A 13,186-nucleotide genomic window follows, 5' to 3' on the forward strand; every position below is an offset into this window, starting at 1 on the left:
GCAGGGTATCTAAAAATGGCCCACAAACTTCTTTAAAGTTGCCTTTCAGGAGCAGTTGGAGAAAACCAGGCCCAGAGACACGCACAGAACATCCACCTGTGACCACTGTGTGACCCTCCACCAGGAGCAGTGAGGGGCTACAGTCCCAGCCGGGGAATTGAACCCAGGGAGCGAGAGACTGCATAGGTACGACACCCCATAATAAGTCCTGCTAGGAATCCCAGAGGCCTCTGGGACAGGAGCCATCTTGGAAAGCTGCTGGGCGCACCTTAGTTAACATATCCCCGCCTGTGTCTATGAGTAAACATGAATCTTCTCCCGCCCAAGAACTTCTAAAAACTGGGCCCATCTTTTGTTCTATGAGATGAGGGTAAGCGTTGTTCTAGGCCCTCCTCATCTCCGCTTGCAAGCCTCTTTGATAAAGCTTTGCTCGTGTGGAAAACTACGTGACTTCCCTGATCATACCTGACCAGTGAGAGGCAAGAACCTTATTCTGGTAACAGTATGAACGTGGTTTCCAAGGCATCATCTTAAGTACAGTTTAGTACCTTTTTAGATAAGCTTTGTCAGTGCTTCTTATTCTTCCCCAGAGTCTTTTATTTACTTGAGATAGCAGAATATAAACAATAGCAACAACTCCCCCGAAAGAAAACTGAAGATTTTTGCTAAACCACCAGTAGACTACACTGAACAGTGGATACAACAATGTTTTCAAGAGCAGAAGGATTTACCTTGACAAGAACTCTGTGAAGGAAAGGCGGACAGGATATCCATACCGAATGACCTTCACCATCTCCAGGACCCCAATATATTGCAGCTGAGCAGACACATAAAAATTATCAAAACTGTCTGGCAGCTTTGAGTTATTGGGCTTGATGCAATGAACCAAGTGTGGAGTGCACTTCTGAAGTTTTCCAATAATATCCGTTAGAGATTTCTAGAGAAAGAAATAAAGGCCATGTGATTCTCCAAAGGAGACAATGACTACAAATACAAACCACTGTCTCAATAAAAAGCTTTATCTTCAATACATGACTCTTTAGTTCTGATAGAATGGGAGAAAAACGTGGAACCGAACTCAGATTCTTAAAAAGTCCAGGCTGACTGGACCTGTTGAGACTAGGGGACTTCCCAAGACCGGAAAGGTACTTGTGTGAGTTAAAAATTGGGAATTACGATTCTGTATAAATCCTTCACAGTGTATATGATCATAATCCAAGTCTGTGAAATCTGAAAACATCACAAACCCTGAGCTGCGACGCTATGGAGACTGGACTGCCCCGTTCCAGTTTTTGAAGAAACGTAGGTGTTCCTTTCTTTTTTAATAACTGCAATGAAAACAAAAAGAAAGAAAAAGCGAGCAAGTTTATTAAATTTCCGCTTTTAACCCTCCCATCCATATAAAGTCACTAACAGGCAAATACGGACTGATAATATAGATTTTACAAATCAGTACCAGATGAGTTTGTGTGATGGTATGGTAATTTGGGGAAATAGCCAAGAACATGTGAAAAAGCTATTACTTGTTATCCTTTCAAGTTCAAGTTTCCTGTTGTATAAATCAGATCCACCAGCATCCTGCACTTATTTCAATTTGATAATAAACAGACACATAGATTCTCATTTGCTCTGTGGTACAATAAGCTTGCTATAGCATGCTGGTTATATTACTAATGGTCCACATTTGTCACGAAATACAGTTTACTCTGTAGCAAAGTGACACTACGTTATGTTACAAAGATTTGATGCTTTAAAGATCATTGTTTGCCTTGAGGTTAACTACAATCAGTAATTGGGGGGATATACGATTTGATGCTTTCTTACGTTTTTCTTTTCTTTTATTTTCCTTTTCTTAAACTACTAAAAAGGGTTAGTAAATTTCTTGTCTGTAAAAACTGACAAGAGACTGTGTTTTCTTGATAAGTAATTATATACAGTTCTTAAAAGAAATTCCATTCAAGAAAAAGACCAAATAATAATGGAAATAAGTCAATGGAAGTAAGGACACTGGGTAAAGAAATAAAGGGCAAAAGGTAATTAATTAAATCCTACCAATGGTGACAATGAACCTTGGCCACTAATGTGATATTGCATTTCACAAAATCACACAGACTTAGATCAACATATTAATTGATCTAAAATCATTTATCTTAAAATAAAAACATCTTACTATAAGAAAAAAAAAAATCTGATAAAGCAGTCTTGTCAATTTGGTGCCCTTGCTAGCATGACAATAGCTCATTTCCTTCCATTTAGACTAAGTGTCAAGCTGAACTGATTAATTGTAACTGATGAGGGAATGTAAAATGAAGGGAATGGTGCAAGATAACCTGTTTCCTATCAACAAAATGCAAACCGTGATGCTCAGATAAAAAAAAAAAGAGTGAGTAAAACCCTAATACTTTCTGGGTCACAAGTTGAAGCTGAGAAAGAAGGGAAGAAAAAAGGGAAATGAGCAATCAAACACTTAAGAAATAATCATGATAAATAAATCCCCATCACTTGAAAGTGAACACTCAAGTTCCCTTTCTGGGAGGAGTGACAACTGTGAATTATCTCCCTTTTGCGGTCCTTTTGGGAAAAGACTAATGGCATCTATGTCTCATTATGTTTAATAATTAAGGTTAAAAATTACGGTTTAGAGGTGTAGGGTGATTTTCTTGCTCTGCATTGCCAGAAAGATTGAGAAAGGAAGGGCCAGGAGGTTCAGAGAAACCCCCAGGAATAAAGGTTTTCCTTACAAAAGGTAATCCTTTGTCTTTTTTATGTAAAAGGTGCTGCTGTCTATGCAGTGAGATTGAGTTCCAGTGATGATCCTGTTCTGGTACTATGACGTCAAAGGATCCCGAATTCTTGGATCTGACGATTAATTACACACACACACACACACACACTGCTTATACGTTATAAAAATTTCTGCAACTTTTCAAAAATTAGAGCTGATTTAAATTACGCTTTTATTTTAATTGGTAAGCTAAAATGCATTCCAGCAAGGTACAGCTACTGAATTTCTAAAATTGATTGTCCTGGACGCCTTCCCTATCATATTTCTCATCCTTTATAATTTTGGCAGAGGCGAGCAAAGCAAGCGGTGAGACAATCAGACAATAAATTCTTAAGAAACCGAAAGCACTTCAGACATTTGCTATCAGTTTGAATCAACTCTTTACTGAGTATTTAGTTCTATTTTACAAATAGCCAAAACCATTAGATTGTATATATAACCAAATCTGCATGGGACAAATACACATTAAAGTTAGTATATCACAAAAATAACTTAAAAATCTACAAAATGCACAGTAAAAACATTCTAATATCTAAAAACATATTATATCTATTTAAAAAAAGCCTGTTGCCATCGAGTCCATTCCGACTCATAGTGACCCTATCGGACAGAGTAGAACTGCCCCATAGGGCTTCCAAGGACTGCCTGGTGGATTTGAACTCCAGACTTTTTGGTTAGCAGCCATAGCTCTTAACCACTATGCCACCAGGGTTATGAAAAAAAAAATAATAATAACGACTACAATTGATTGTTTAGAGATCTAAACCTCTGAAGTGATTAATATCTATAGAATAAGAAAGCTAAGTTTATTCCCTCCAAGCTTACTGTCCCCGAGGTTACTTCCCATTCATCAAACTAGATGAAACATGAATAGGATGTTGCACAACCAATAAAATGACTACTACCGTATCCGCTATTGACTTTTCGCTATACTGTACCACCTTACACGGCTCTCTTCTCTAATGGTTGTACTGTAGATGGCCATCCTTCTTTTTTTCTTCTGTCAATAAGAATATCAACTTTCATTCAATATTCCAAAGGGGAAGCAAATGTACTAAAAGCCAATTAAAAAAAAACCATGGAACAAGAATCACAAGAATTCCTACCTTACCTTACTAAGCTCTAGATAATTCTTGTTTTCTCCAATAATTGAAGAAGCTGTCATTTTCTTACTGAGCAGGGCAGATTTGTGTCCTCGAAATTTGAAGGAAGGACAGGAAGACACGAGTGATCCCGTTTGTGACAGCTTCGACTGGAACAAGTGATTGATCACAACATTTTCACTAGCTAGGAAATAAATGAATATTTTAAGTGGCATTAAAATGGTTATTTACAAGAGTATTAAACTTATTCCTCACCCAGATACTTTAACCACTAAAACACCGTGAGTAGGAGAAGTAATTGGCATAGCAATGGCGCGCTGAGATGTTTATCTTTCCCTACGTCCCCATTACTCCGTCAGCAAAAAAGAGTAAGACTCTCAAGGAGATGGATAGAAACAGTGGCCGCAACAATGGGCTCAAGCGTACCAACCATTGTGAGTATGGTGCAGGACCGGGCAGTGTTTCGTTCTCTTGTACATGGGGTTGCTATGAGTCGGAACCAACTCAATGGCAACTAGAAACAACTATGTTACTTGCTCTACTTGACCTTCGCTGCTTTTCATTGTCAAGAGTCCTGATCATGTATTTCCCCATCCTCTACCTGAGTGCTTGGCCCTTCATCTTCTAGTTGTATGGCATTTACTTTTATCCTAGTTATCTGAACTGAGTCTTACCTGTTCATACCTAAGGGGCTTTCTTGCGTTTGATCAAGTCATGGAGATGTGTGGTTCCTGTCAGCCACCCCCCAATTCCCTGAAAATAAGTACCCAGGAAAATAGTTCCCCAGGACCTACCCTGTCTCAGAGTAGTACGTAAATATCCTTGGGAGACCCTATCTCATTTGGTTGTTAAGGTTAAAGAAAGGAAAAAGAAGCAGGTGTTTTTCTGATCCAGTTAAGCTGTAAACATAAAAAGCAAGCTGATGTATTTTAGAAATCAGGTTATACAAATTCTAATAATTCTAAGGTCTACTCTCAACCCCTCAGGGAGAATTAGAGTGTGGGCGAGTGTGTTTCTGTTCACAAGTACAAACAGCACAATGAAAGTAATATTGTTGTGTGCCATTGAGTCCACTCCGACTCCAAAGGGCCTATGTGACAGAGTGGAACTGCCCCACATGGTTTCCCCCGGCTGAAATCTTTAAGGGAGTGGATGGCCAGGGCGTCTCTCCCGTGGAGCCTCTGGTGGGTTCCAACCATCCCATTCATCTTTCAGTTGGCAGCTGAGCACTTAACCATGCGCCACCAGGGCTTCTTTGAAAGCAATACACATGGTAGTTAAAGAGCTGGAATAAACATTTCCTGTGTTATTTATATCCGGATGTGGACAGTGTTTAAGCCTTGGTTTCCTCTTCTGTAAAATGAGGATTACAATATCTACCTTGAGGATTACTGCAAGGTTAAAATGTAAAATAAAGTACGCAAATCACTTAGGATCATGCTTAGCCCATCGAGGGCTATCAATGTTTAGGAGCAGAACACTTTAGTTCTTACCTTTTTCGCAGTCATATTTATTTTGCCTGCCCAGGTGCAAAACAGGGCAGAAAAAGTATACTTTTTTGTAATGCTTATAATTAAAAAAAAATCACTACAGTAAAAAATAAATAGGAAACTACAAAGAACTCTCAGAGAGGGTAGATATAATTATGAAATATAGGGAGACTAAAAAAAAAACCCTGCTGTGTTGAATTAAAATTAGAGAAGTCACAATAAATTAATGAGTTTTAATATATATGAGAGGAGGCCTGGTGGTGCAGTGGTTAAATCAATTGACTGCTAACTGAAATGTTGGTGTTTCAAAACTACCAGTGGCCATGAGGTAGAAAGATACAGCAGTCTGCTTCCATAAAGATTTACAGCCTTGGAAACCCTATAGGGTTGTTAAGAGTTGGAATCGACTTGACTGCAGTGGGCTTGATTTGGTTTTTTGGTTTTAATAGATATGTATATATCATCTATATCTATAATTTCCTAGTTCTGAAAGAGTCTAGAAGCAATGAAACCCCTGTAGCAATGAGCTTTCATAGTAATTTTTTTTTTTTTTTAACTATGAAAGCTCATTGCTACAGGGGTTTCATTGCTTTTTTTCATAGTTGCCAGATCTTAACAGTATTTCTTAATGCCATTCTCCACCAAGATAAATCTGGGATTTTTGAACAAAGAGATAATTCTAAATCCAAAGCAGGGTAGATGATCACGGAATATTTTTTACGGCTAGCAAATAAGGAAAACCCATTGCCGTGGAGTCAATTCCGACTCATAGCAATCCTGTAGGACAGAGTAAAACTGCCTCATAGGTTTTCTTGGAGTGCTGCCTGGGCTCCAAGAATTGTGAGAACATGTCAAAAGGACATAGGAACTAGCTTGGTGGAGTTACTACTGGCCAAACAGTGAATAGTATTAGCACCAATCATGACAGTCATGGATTATAATTCATCAACTAAAATAAGAATCCAGGAGTCCATGCTGATGAAAAATTAATTATGTAATAAAGGAGAAGGGAGAACCCTGACATGCCACTGTAGATGAAATGATGGGGTCAGACAGTCACAACTTTGCAGCCAAGAGAGAAAGAACTGATTTAGGTGAAATCGTGAATACATGCAACACTAGTGGGTACAAATTTGGTGAGGAAGAAAACATTCATATAGTCCCAAAGCCTTTCCTCATAAATTACTTATTAATTACAAAGGGAAAATAGCAATTTTAGGTTAGAGAAGCCTGGTTCCCTGAACTCCATCTTAATAAAGGGTGTGTCAAATGATCGTCACGTGCCTCTCATATAACGCGCTGGGGAGGACACACCACACCTCACAAGCATTCCTGCCAAAACGCATAATCTGATTCTAACGATGAGGAAATACCAGATAAACCCAAATTGAGGGGGGTGCATCCTACAAACAACCAACCTATAATTTTTAAAAATGTCAGTGTCATAAGAACAAAGAAAAATAAAGAACTATCCCAGATTACAAAAAAATAGTTGAAGAGAAATGACAACTAAATGCAGTGGATAATCCTGAATGGGGGATTATTATAAAAGTAACATTTGGTAAAATTCATAGACTCACAACGTTGGCAACAGGATCTTTTTCTTTTTTTTTGCTAGAATTTGATATGGACTCTGGAATATATATTAGTGGACTCTGCATTAAAAATCAAAACCAAACCTACGGCCATCCAGTCAATTCCGACTCTTAGTGATCCCATAGGGTTTCCAAGGCTGTAAATCTCTACAGAAGCACACTGCCACATGCTCTCCCACAGAGCCACTGGTGGTTTCAAACCACTGACCTTTAGGTTAGCAGTTCAGTGCTTTAACCACCATGCCACCAGGACTCCTTGGACTCTGGATTAGATATGAAGAGTAATGTTAAAAATTCTGGTAATTTACTGAAGTTGTGTGAGATAATATCCTTGATCTTAGGACATACACAGAAGTATTTGTGCATAAAGAAGCATTCAACTTACTCTCAAATTGTTCAGAAAGTAAATGTATACACATAGAGGGAAGGAAGGAGAGAGGGAAGGAGAAAGACAAAGGGAGAGAGAGAGAAAGATAAAAACAGTAAAAGAAAGGTGTTGAAAAAAATGAATCCTGGAAAGGAGCATATGGAAGTTCTTTGTACTAATACTGCAACTTTTCATGAAATGTGAAATTATTTCAAAAGAAACAGTTAAACAATAAATTACAATAATGTGGTCCATTTAAATAAACAAAAATAAAAATTTTCTCATTTATATTTATAGTAATTCTACGTATAGATGGACCCCAGGGAAATAACAGAACACATTACTCCTGACATTGAAAAAGCGAAAAAAAAAAAAAAAATCCATCCTAAATAAATCTACAAACTTTGGACATAAACATGGACCAAAACCTGTGAACAACCCATTCCTGTCTTTCCTCTGAGTCCTATGGGCAGGCTGCATGAAGATTAACAGAAGCCCAAACCACAGGGGAAGCCAGGACAGGACAGAACAGGTGTCTTCATGCTACAAGAAGAGAAATTCCGCTTTTTTTTTTTTTTTTTTCCTGCTTCTCAGAACCAGAGAAAGAGAGATACCCCAAGACAAAAGACGGGATCTTTCCTTTCCTTCCGATTATAAGGTGTCCCTCAACATGGGATGTTTTCTTCACGGCACTCTCTATATACACTGAAATGGCAAGTATCCCTCAAGGGTTCTATACACATTATATAAGGCACTCTTCTGCCTGTAAAGTAGAAAAATCCAACTTGGGTGCCCCAGAATTACAAGCAGGTATGTAGAGAGGCACAGGAACAAAGGACTCGATACTTTTTAACAGCATGATTTGCAATAAATTTAAAATTTTTATAGTCTCATGCTCAGGATTAATCGTCCAGAGTTTACTCAATTTTTTACTCTTTCTGAGTCACGTAGACTTTGTCATCTCAGGCACAAACAAGAGCGTTTGGCGCATTTTTCCAGGAGCTATTTCTCCATGCTGCCTGACTTTACTTGGTTAAAACCAAAAAGAAAAAAACCAAACCCATTGCCTTGAGCTGATTGTGACTCACGGTGACCCCATGCGCTAGATTAGAATAGCCCCATACAGTTTCCAAGGAGTACCCGGTGGATTCGAACTACTGGCCTTTTAGTTAGCAGCCATAGCACTTAACCACTGTACTTGGTTAGGTGTCTCATAAACACAGCTATGATTGTACATGCCCTAGAACAGACCCTGGCACCTTCCACAACTGGTTGCTTCTTGATGACTTGAGGACTGAATTGGGTACTGTAAGCAAAGGACAGTTCCCTGGTGATGCAGTGGTTAAGAGCTCGGCTGCTAACCAAAAGGTCAGCCGTCTGAATCCACCAGCAGCTCCTTGGAAACACTATGGGGCAGTTATACTCTGTCCTATACAGTCACTATGAGTTGGAATCGACTTGATGGAAAAGGATTTTTTAAGCAAAGTACTTAGCAAATTATCTGGAAATATAAAATGCTATTAATAATAAATTATTCTTTAAAAAAAAATTTTTTTATTGTGCTTTAAGTGAAAGTTTACAAGTCAAATTGGATTTTCATACAAAAATTGCCCATTCGGCCAGCTTCTGACCCCTTCTACCTTCTCATCTCCCCTTCAGAGAGAAGATGCCAAATTAATAAATTATTCTTGCTGTCAATAACTATTTACAGTGGCAAAACATTTCACAGCTTCATAAAAATACTATCACAACCATTCATCTTTTGCTTCTATGATAGAACAGGAGGGAGCAGGCTGCAGACCACAGGCCAAATCTGACCCACCTCCTGTTTTTGTAAATAAAGCTTTACTGGAACTCAGTCACACTCATTTGTATTGTCTATGTTTGCTTTTGGAGTCCCTGGGTAGCGCAAATGCTTAATGTGTTTTGCTGCTAACTGAAAGGTTGGGGGTTTGAGTCCACCCAGAGGCATGTCAGAAGAAAGGCCTGGTGACCTAGTTCTAAAGAAATCAGCCACTGAAAACCGTATGGTGCACAGTTCTACTCTGACACACGGCTCATCGCTAAGAGTCAGGCGACTTGATGGCACCTAGCAAACTTGCTTTCATGTATATCAGTGAAGTAATGGCAATAGAGACCTATGGCTCGCAAAGCCTGAAATATGTATCCATAGGCCCTTTACAAAAAAAGTTCGCTACCTCTTCTAATGGAATGCAAATATATAAGGGCAAATTTTAAATTTTTCCCTCTTGGTCAGATATACCTATATCCTAAAGTATTTAGAATAAAACAGTTTTTTTTTTTAATTGTTGTTTCCTAGTAACTCATTAGCAAGTGCACACAAAAGAATGACTTTAAAATACGGGGCTTTTGTGGTTAAATTGTGTCCCCCAAAAAGATATGTCAAACTGCTAACCCTTGGGGACCTGTGAACGTGACCTCGTTTGGAAATAGGGTCTTTAAAGTTGTTATCAATTAGGTGAACACGAGGTCATACTGAAACAGGGTGGGTCCTAATCGTATATGACTGGTGTCCTTATGCAAGAGGAAAAGGTACAGAGAGACAAGGGACAGAGGAAGGACACCACGTGATACTGCAGCTGTACTTCAAGAACACCTGGAGCTACCAGAAGCCAGGAGAATGCAATGACAGACATCCTCCCTCAGAACCTCGGAAGGAATCAACACAGCTAACACCCTGGTCTTAAACTCCCAGCCCCCAGGACACTGAGACAATGAATTTCTGTTCTTCTAAGGCTGTTGTGACAACAGCCCTAGAAACCAATACAGAGCTGTGTTAAGATAAGCAGAGTTGCAATATTACCAGCCATCATGTTCTCATCCTAAAAAAAACCCACTGCCGTCGAGTCGATTCCAACTCAATATTCTTATCCTATATATATTTTATCACCGTGAAACACAAATATGGAGAAAAAACGTATTGCTTAAACTTCTAAAACATAGCATATATTAGATCTTCATAAAATATTATGACTTAGGGAATATAATTAATTTCACCAAACTGCAAACTTACAAGTGGTAAACTAATTTAAAAAATGGGATGACTGTAAAAGGAAGTTAACGTTCCCTGCAAATGTAAGTTGAACTTTTTTGTTGTTGTTAACGCGGTCTTTTAAATTTTGTCATCTTGAAATCAAGACGTAGAGATTGGGTTAAAAAAAAAAAAAGATTATGGCTTAAAGAGAGGTGCATTATAAGTGGAAATTTCAAAAACTTGAAAATTAGAGGGAAGAGATCTTCAATGATAATTGATAGCATCCATTTTTTCATTTCTTCGTTGCTACATAATACTGTCCTAACTTCATGTTTTTATCCTTAGTTTTAGTAAGAGAAGTCACAATAACCATAAATTCTCAGAGGCTCGCCACATGATCTCCCGTGAATGACAATATATGGTAACTGTGCTGCTGTGATTTAAGGCGAATGTGTTCCTCAAGGCGGAAGTCTGATACAGATGTCTTATTTCCAGCTAAAAGCATCCAACTAGTTCAGGAAACGCTATCATACGCTCCTTTGACCAGAAAAGATCAATGACTCTATTTCACTTGGAACAACTTAAAGCACAAAAGAGGATACATCTGAAAAGGTTATTAGAAAAATGCGAATCACTGCAAAACTGCTATTAATGAATAATCGCTAGAGGAGACATGATTTTATATATTATATATATATAAAAAAAAATTATATATAAAATACACACACATATACATGTAAATATTAAAACCAAACTCACTGCCATCACGTCGATTCTGACTCATAGCAGTCCTATAGGACAGAGTAGAACTGCCCCATAGGGTTTCCAAGGCTGTAAATATTTATGGAAGGAGACTGCCACTTCTTTCTGCAGAGTGGCTGGTGGGTTCGAACCGCTGACCTTTTGGTTAGCAGGGAGTGCTTTACCTACTGTGTCACCAGGGCACACTTATAAGTAAATGCATATCTACTATATATAATAGAATTATACTACATATATGTACTTATATGTGTGTGTGTATATACATATATATTAAGATTCACTAAGTAGGAGAATATAAGTTACATATAAATGTATAATGAAAAAAATATAATAAATTTATATTCTCCTTCTACTGAGTGAGCCTTAGTACTTTATAACAGAAAGATACAAAAGAATTAAATACCACTCTTAGTTGTGTGCCAGGGTCATTTTAAGTAATGAAATTCGTTTTTTTTTTATAGCCTAAATAACTTTGGAAGCCATATCCATCTTCATTAATCTTCACAGAAAAGCTTTTTTATATTCAAACCACTAAAGCTGTAAAGGTGTTTGACATTTCTATCCCCTAAAAGCTTAGTTAAATTATGGTTTCTATAGGACTCCAAATTAAATCGTAACCAATGTATAGTGTGGCAAGATCCATTCATTATTATTCTGCACATTCAAGTGGGAAAAATATTTCTATTACCCTTTAGTATTTGGCATATTTTATAGGACGATGTCCAGACAGAGAAATAAGGAATGTGTGGCATTTTCACCAGTACAAGGAGGAAGAAAAACTTACTTTTCATTACAAATAGAAGATTCTGTGAAAGGGAGTCCTTATTTTTTTCAACTGCTCCAACAATTTCATACATGACCTACAATAAAAGGAAATAGCATAATTACTAATGATTAAACACGACCATGAAAATAATTTCCTTTAAAGAGTACCTTGACTCAGCTGCAGTTTTTAATTATTCATAAAAGAAGAGTCTCCAGCTTTTAGAGTTCATATTACGTACAAGTTCAAAGCTGCTCATCAGCATGTTCTCATTTTGCACATTAAACAAGAGACACCTTTTCTGTTTTAATTTGTGGAGCCCTCCTCTGATCCATGAGTTTAAGCACGAGTAATGATGACTCAAATTCACATAGTTCCTTTTATCCTTTTATTCTTAAGGACTCTAAACGTCTTCGAAAACTCAGAAGAAAGACTCCGTGACACCTTGGAACTGAAGTGCAACTTCAGTGAGAGACAGTCAGTCATCTCTTATTAAAAGAGTTCTGTTGGATTACCCACAGAATGAGTTTACCTGAAGTTTTTAAAATTGAGAAATTAAATAAAACAATTCCAGATTATCCAAAGGGAAATTTTCCTCACCCTGGTTTACTTTACATGACTTTATTGTTTGGTATTACCGATATTCTAGTAAATGCCTTAAGACTTAATCTTTGAAAGGAGAAATGGTTTTATTGCTCCCCTCCATCTTAGCTAAGTGTGAACTCGCAATGTAGTGATGAGAAGCCATATTGGTTGGCCACACATCCACCATAGAGTTTATCATTTCCAAGAACTGCTTTTTGCAGGAACATCTTCGTACACAGCACCATGGTCAGGAATGAGTGCCAGGCTGTCCTTTGCTCTGGGGTGGACCAGGATGAACCAGGGGTGCAGCTGACCGATGACACCTCTCCATGCCTCATGGACTACAAGGTTCTATGAACGGTAATCGTTCTGACCAATAAGCAGGACAATCACACCCACCAAGTAGCCTGGAGAGGGTCTACTCAACAGCAACAAGAGGGAACTAGTGCAGACAGAGAAAGAAGCTACGAGAAGGAGGCTCCCTGGGTCTGTTAGAGGAACCTAGACAAAAGGCCAGATATTTCCTAAAAGTCCTTGCTTCCTAAATGGCTTTCAAATTCCAGTTTCTGGCCATGTCAATCCTTACCTTAAAAGCTTTATTAAATGTTCATTCTTTGCTGTCACAAGAGTTTCTGTTATGGATTGAATTGTACCTCCCCAGAACAACTCTGCTGCCGTCCTGCTCACCCTGGAGGCCACTGCTCTCAGGAAATTCCAGAGTTACTGGAATACAGATGGCTG

The 13,186-nt window shown here is 38.2% G+C and overlaps 1 protein-coding gene across 1 annotated transcript in view; it reads right to left on the minus strand.

Annotated features, from left to right (window-relative positions):
* The window catches only part of MYO16 (myosin XVI), a 561,325-nt gene that overhangs the window by 184,937 nt on the left and 363,202 nt on the right, over positions 1 to 13,186 (minus strand). Inside the window, exons 23-26 of the mRNA XM_023553192.2 lie at positions 11,882 to 11,957; positions 3,897 to 4,072; positions 1,248 to 1,328; positions 732 to 937 (exon numbers count right to left, since the gene is read on the minus strand). Of these exons, the coding sequence (XP_023408960.2) occupies positions 732 to 937; positions 1,248 to 1,328; positions 3,897 to 4,072; positions 11,882 to 11,957 (539 nt within the window). The remainder of the gene's footprint in view (positions 1 to 731; positions 938 to 1,247; positions 1,329 to 3,896; positions 4,073 to 11,881; positions 11,958 to 13,186) is intronic.

This window comes from Loxodonta africana, chromosome 23 (genome assembly GCF_030014295.1).
Source record: "Loxodonta africana isolate mLoxAfr1 chromosome 23, mLoxAfr1.hap2, whole genome shotgun sequence".
Classification (NCBI taxonomy): domain Eukaryota; kingdom Metazoa; phylum Chordata; class Mammalia; order Proboscidea; family Elephantidae; genus Loxodonta; species Loxodonta africana.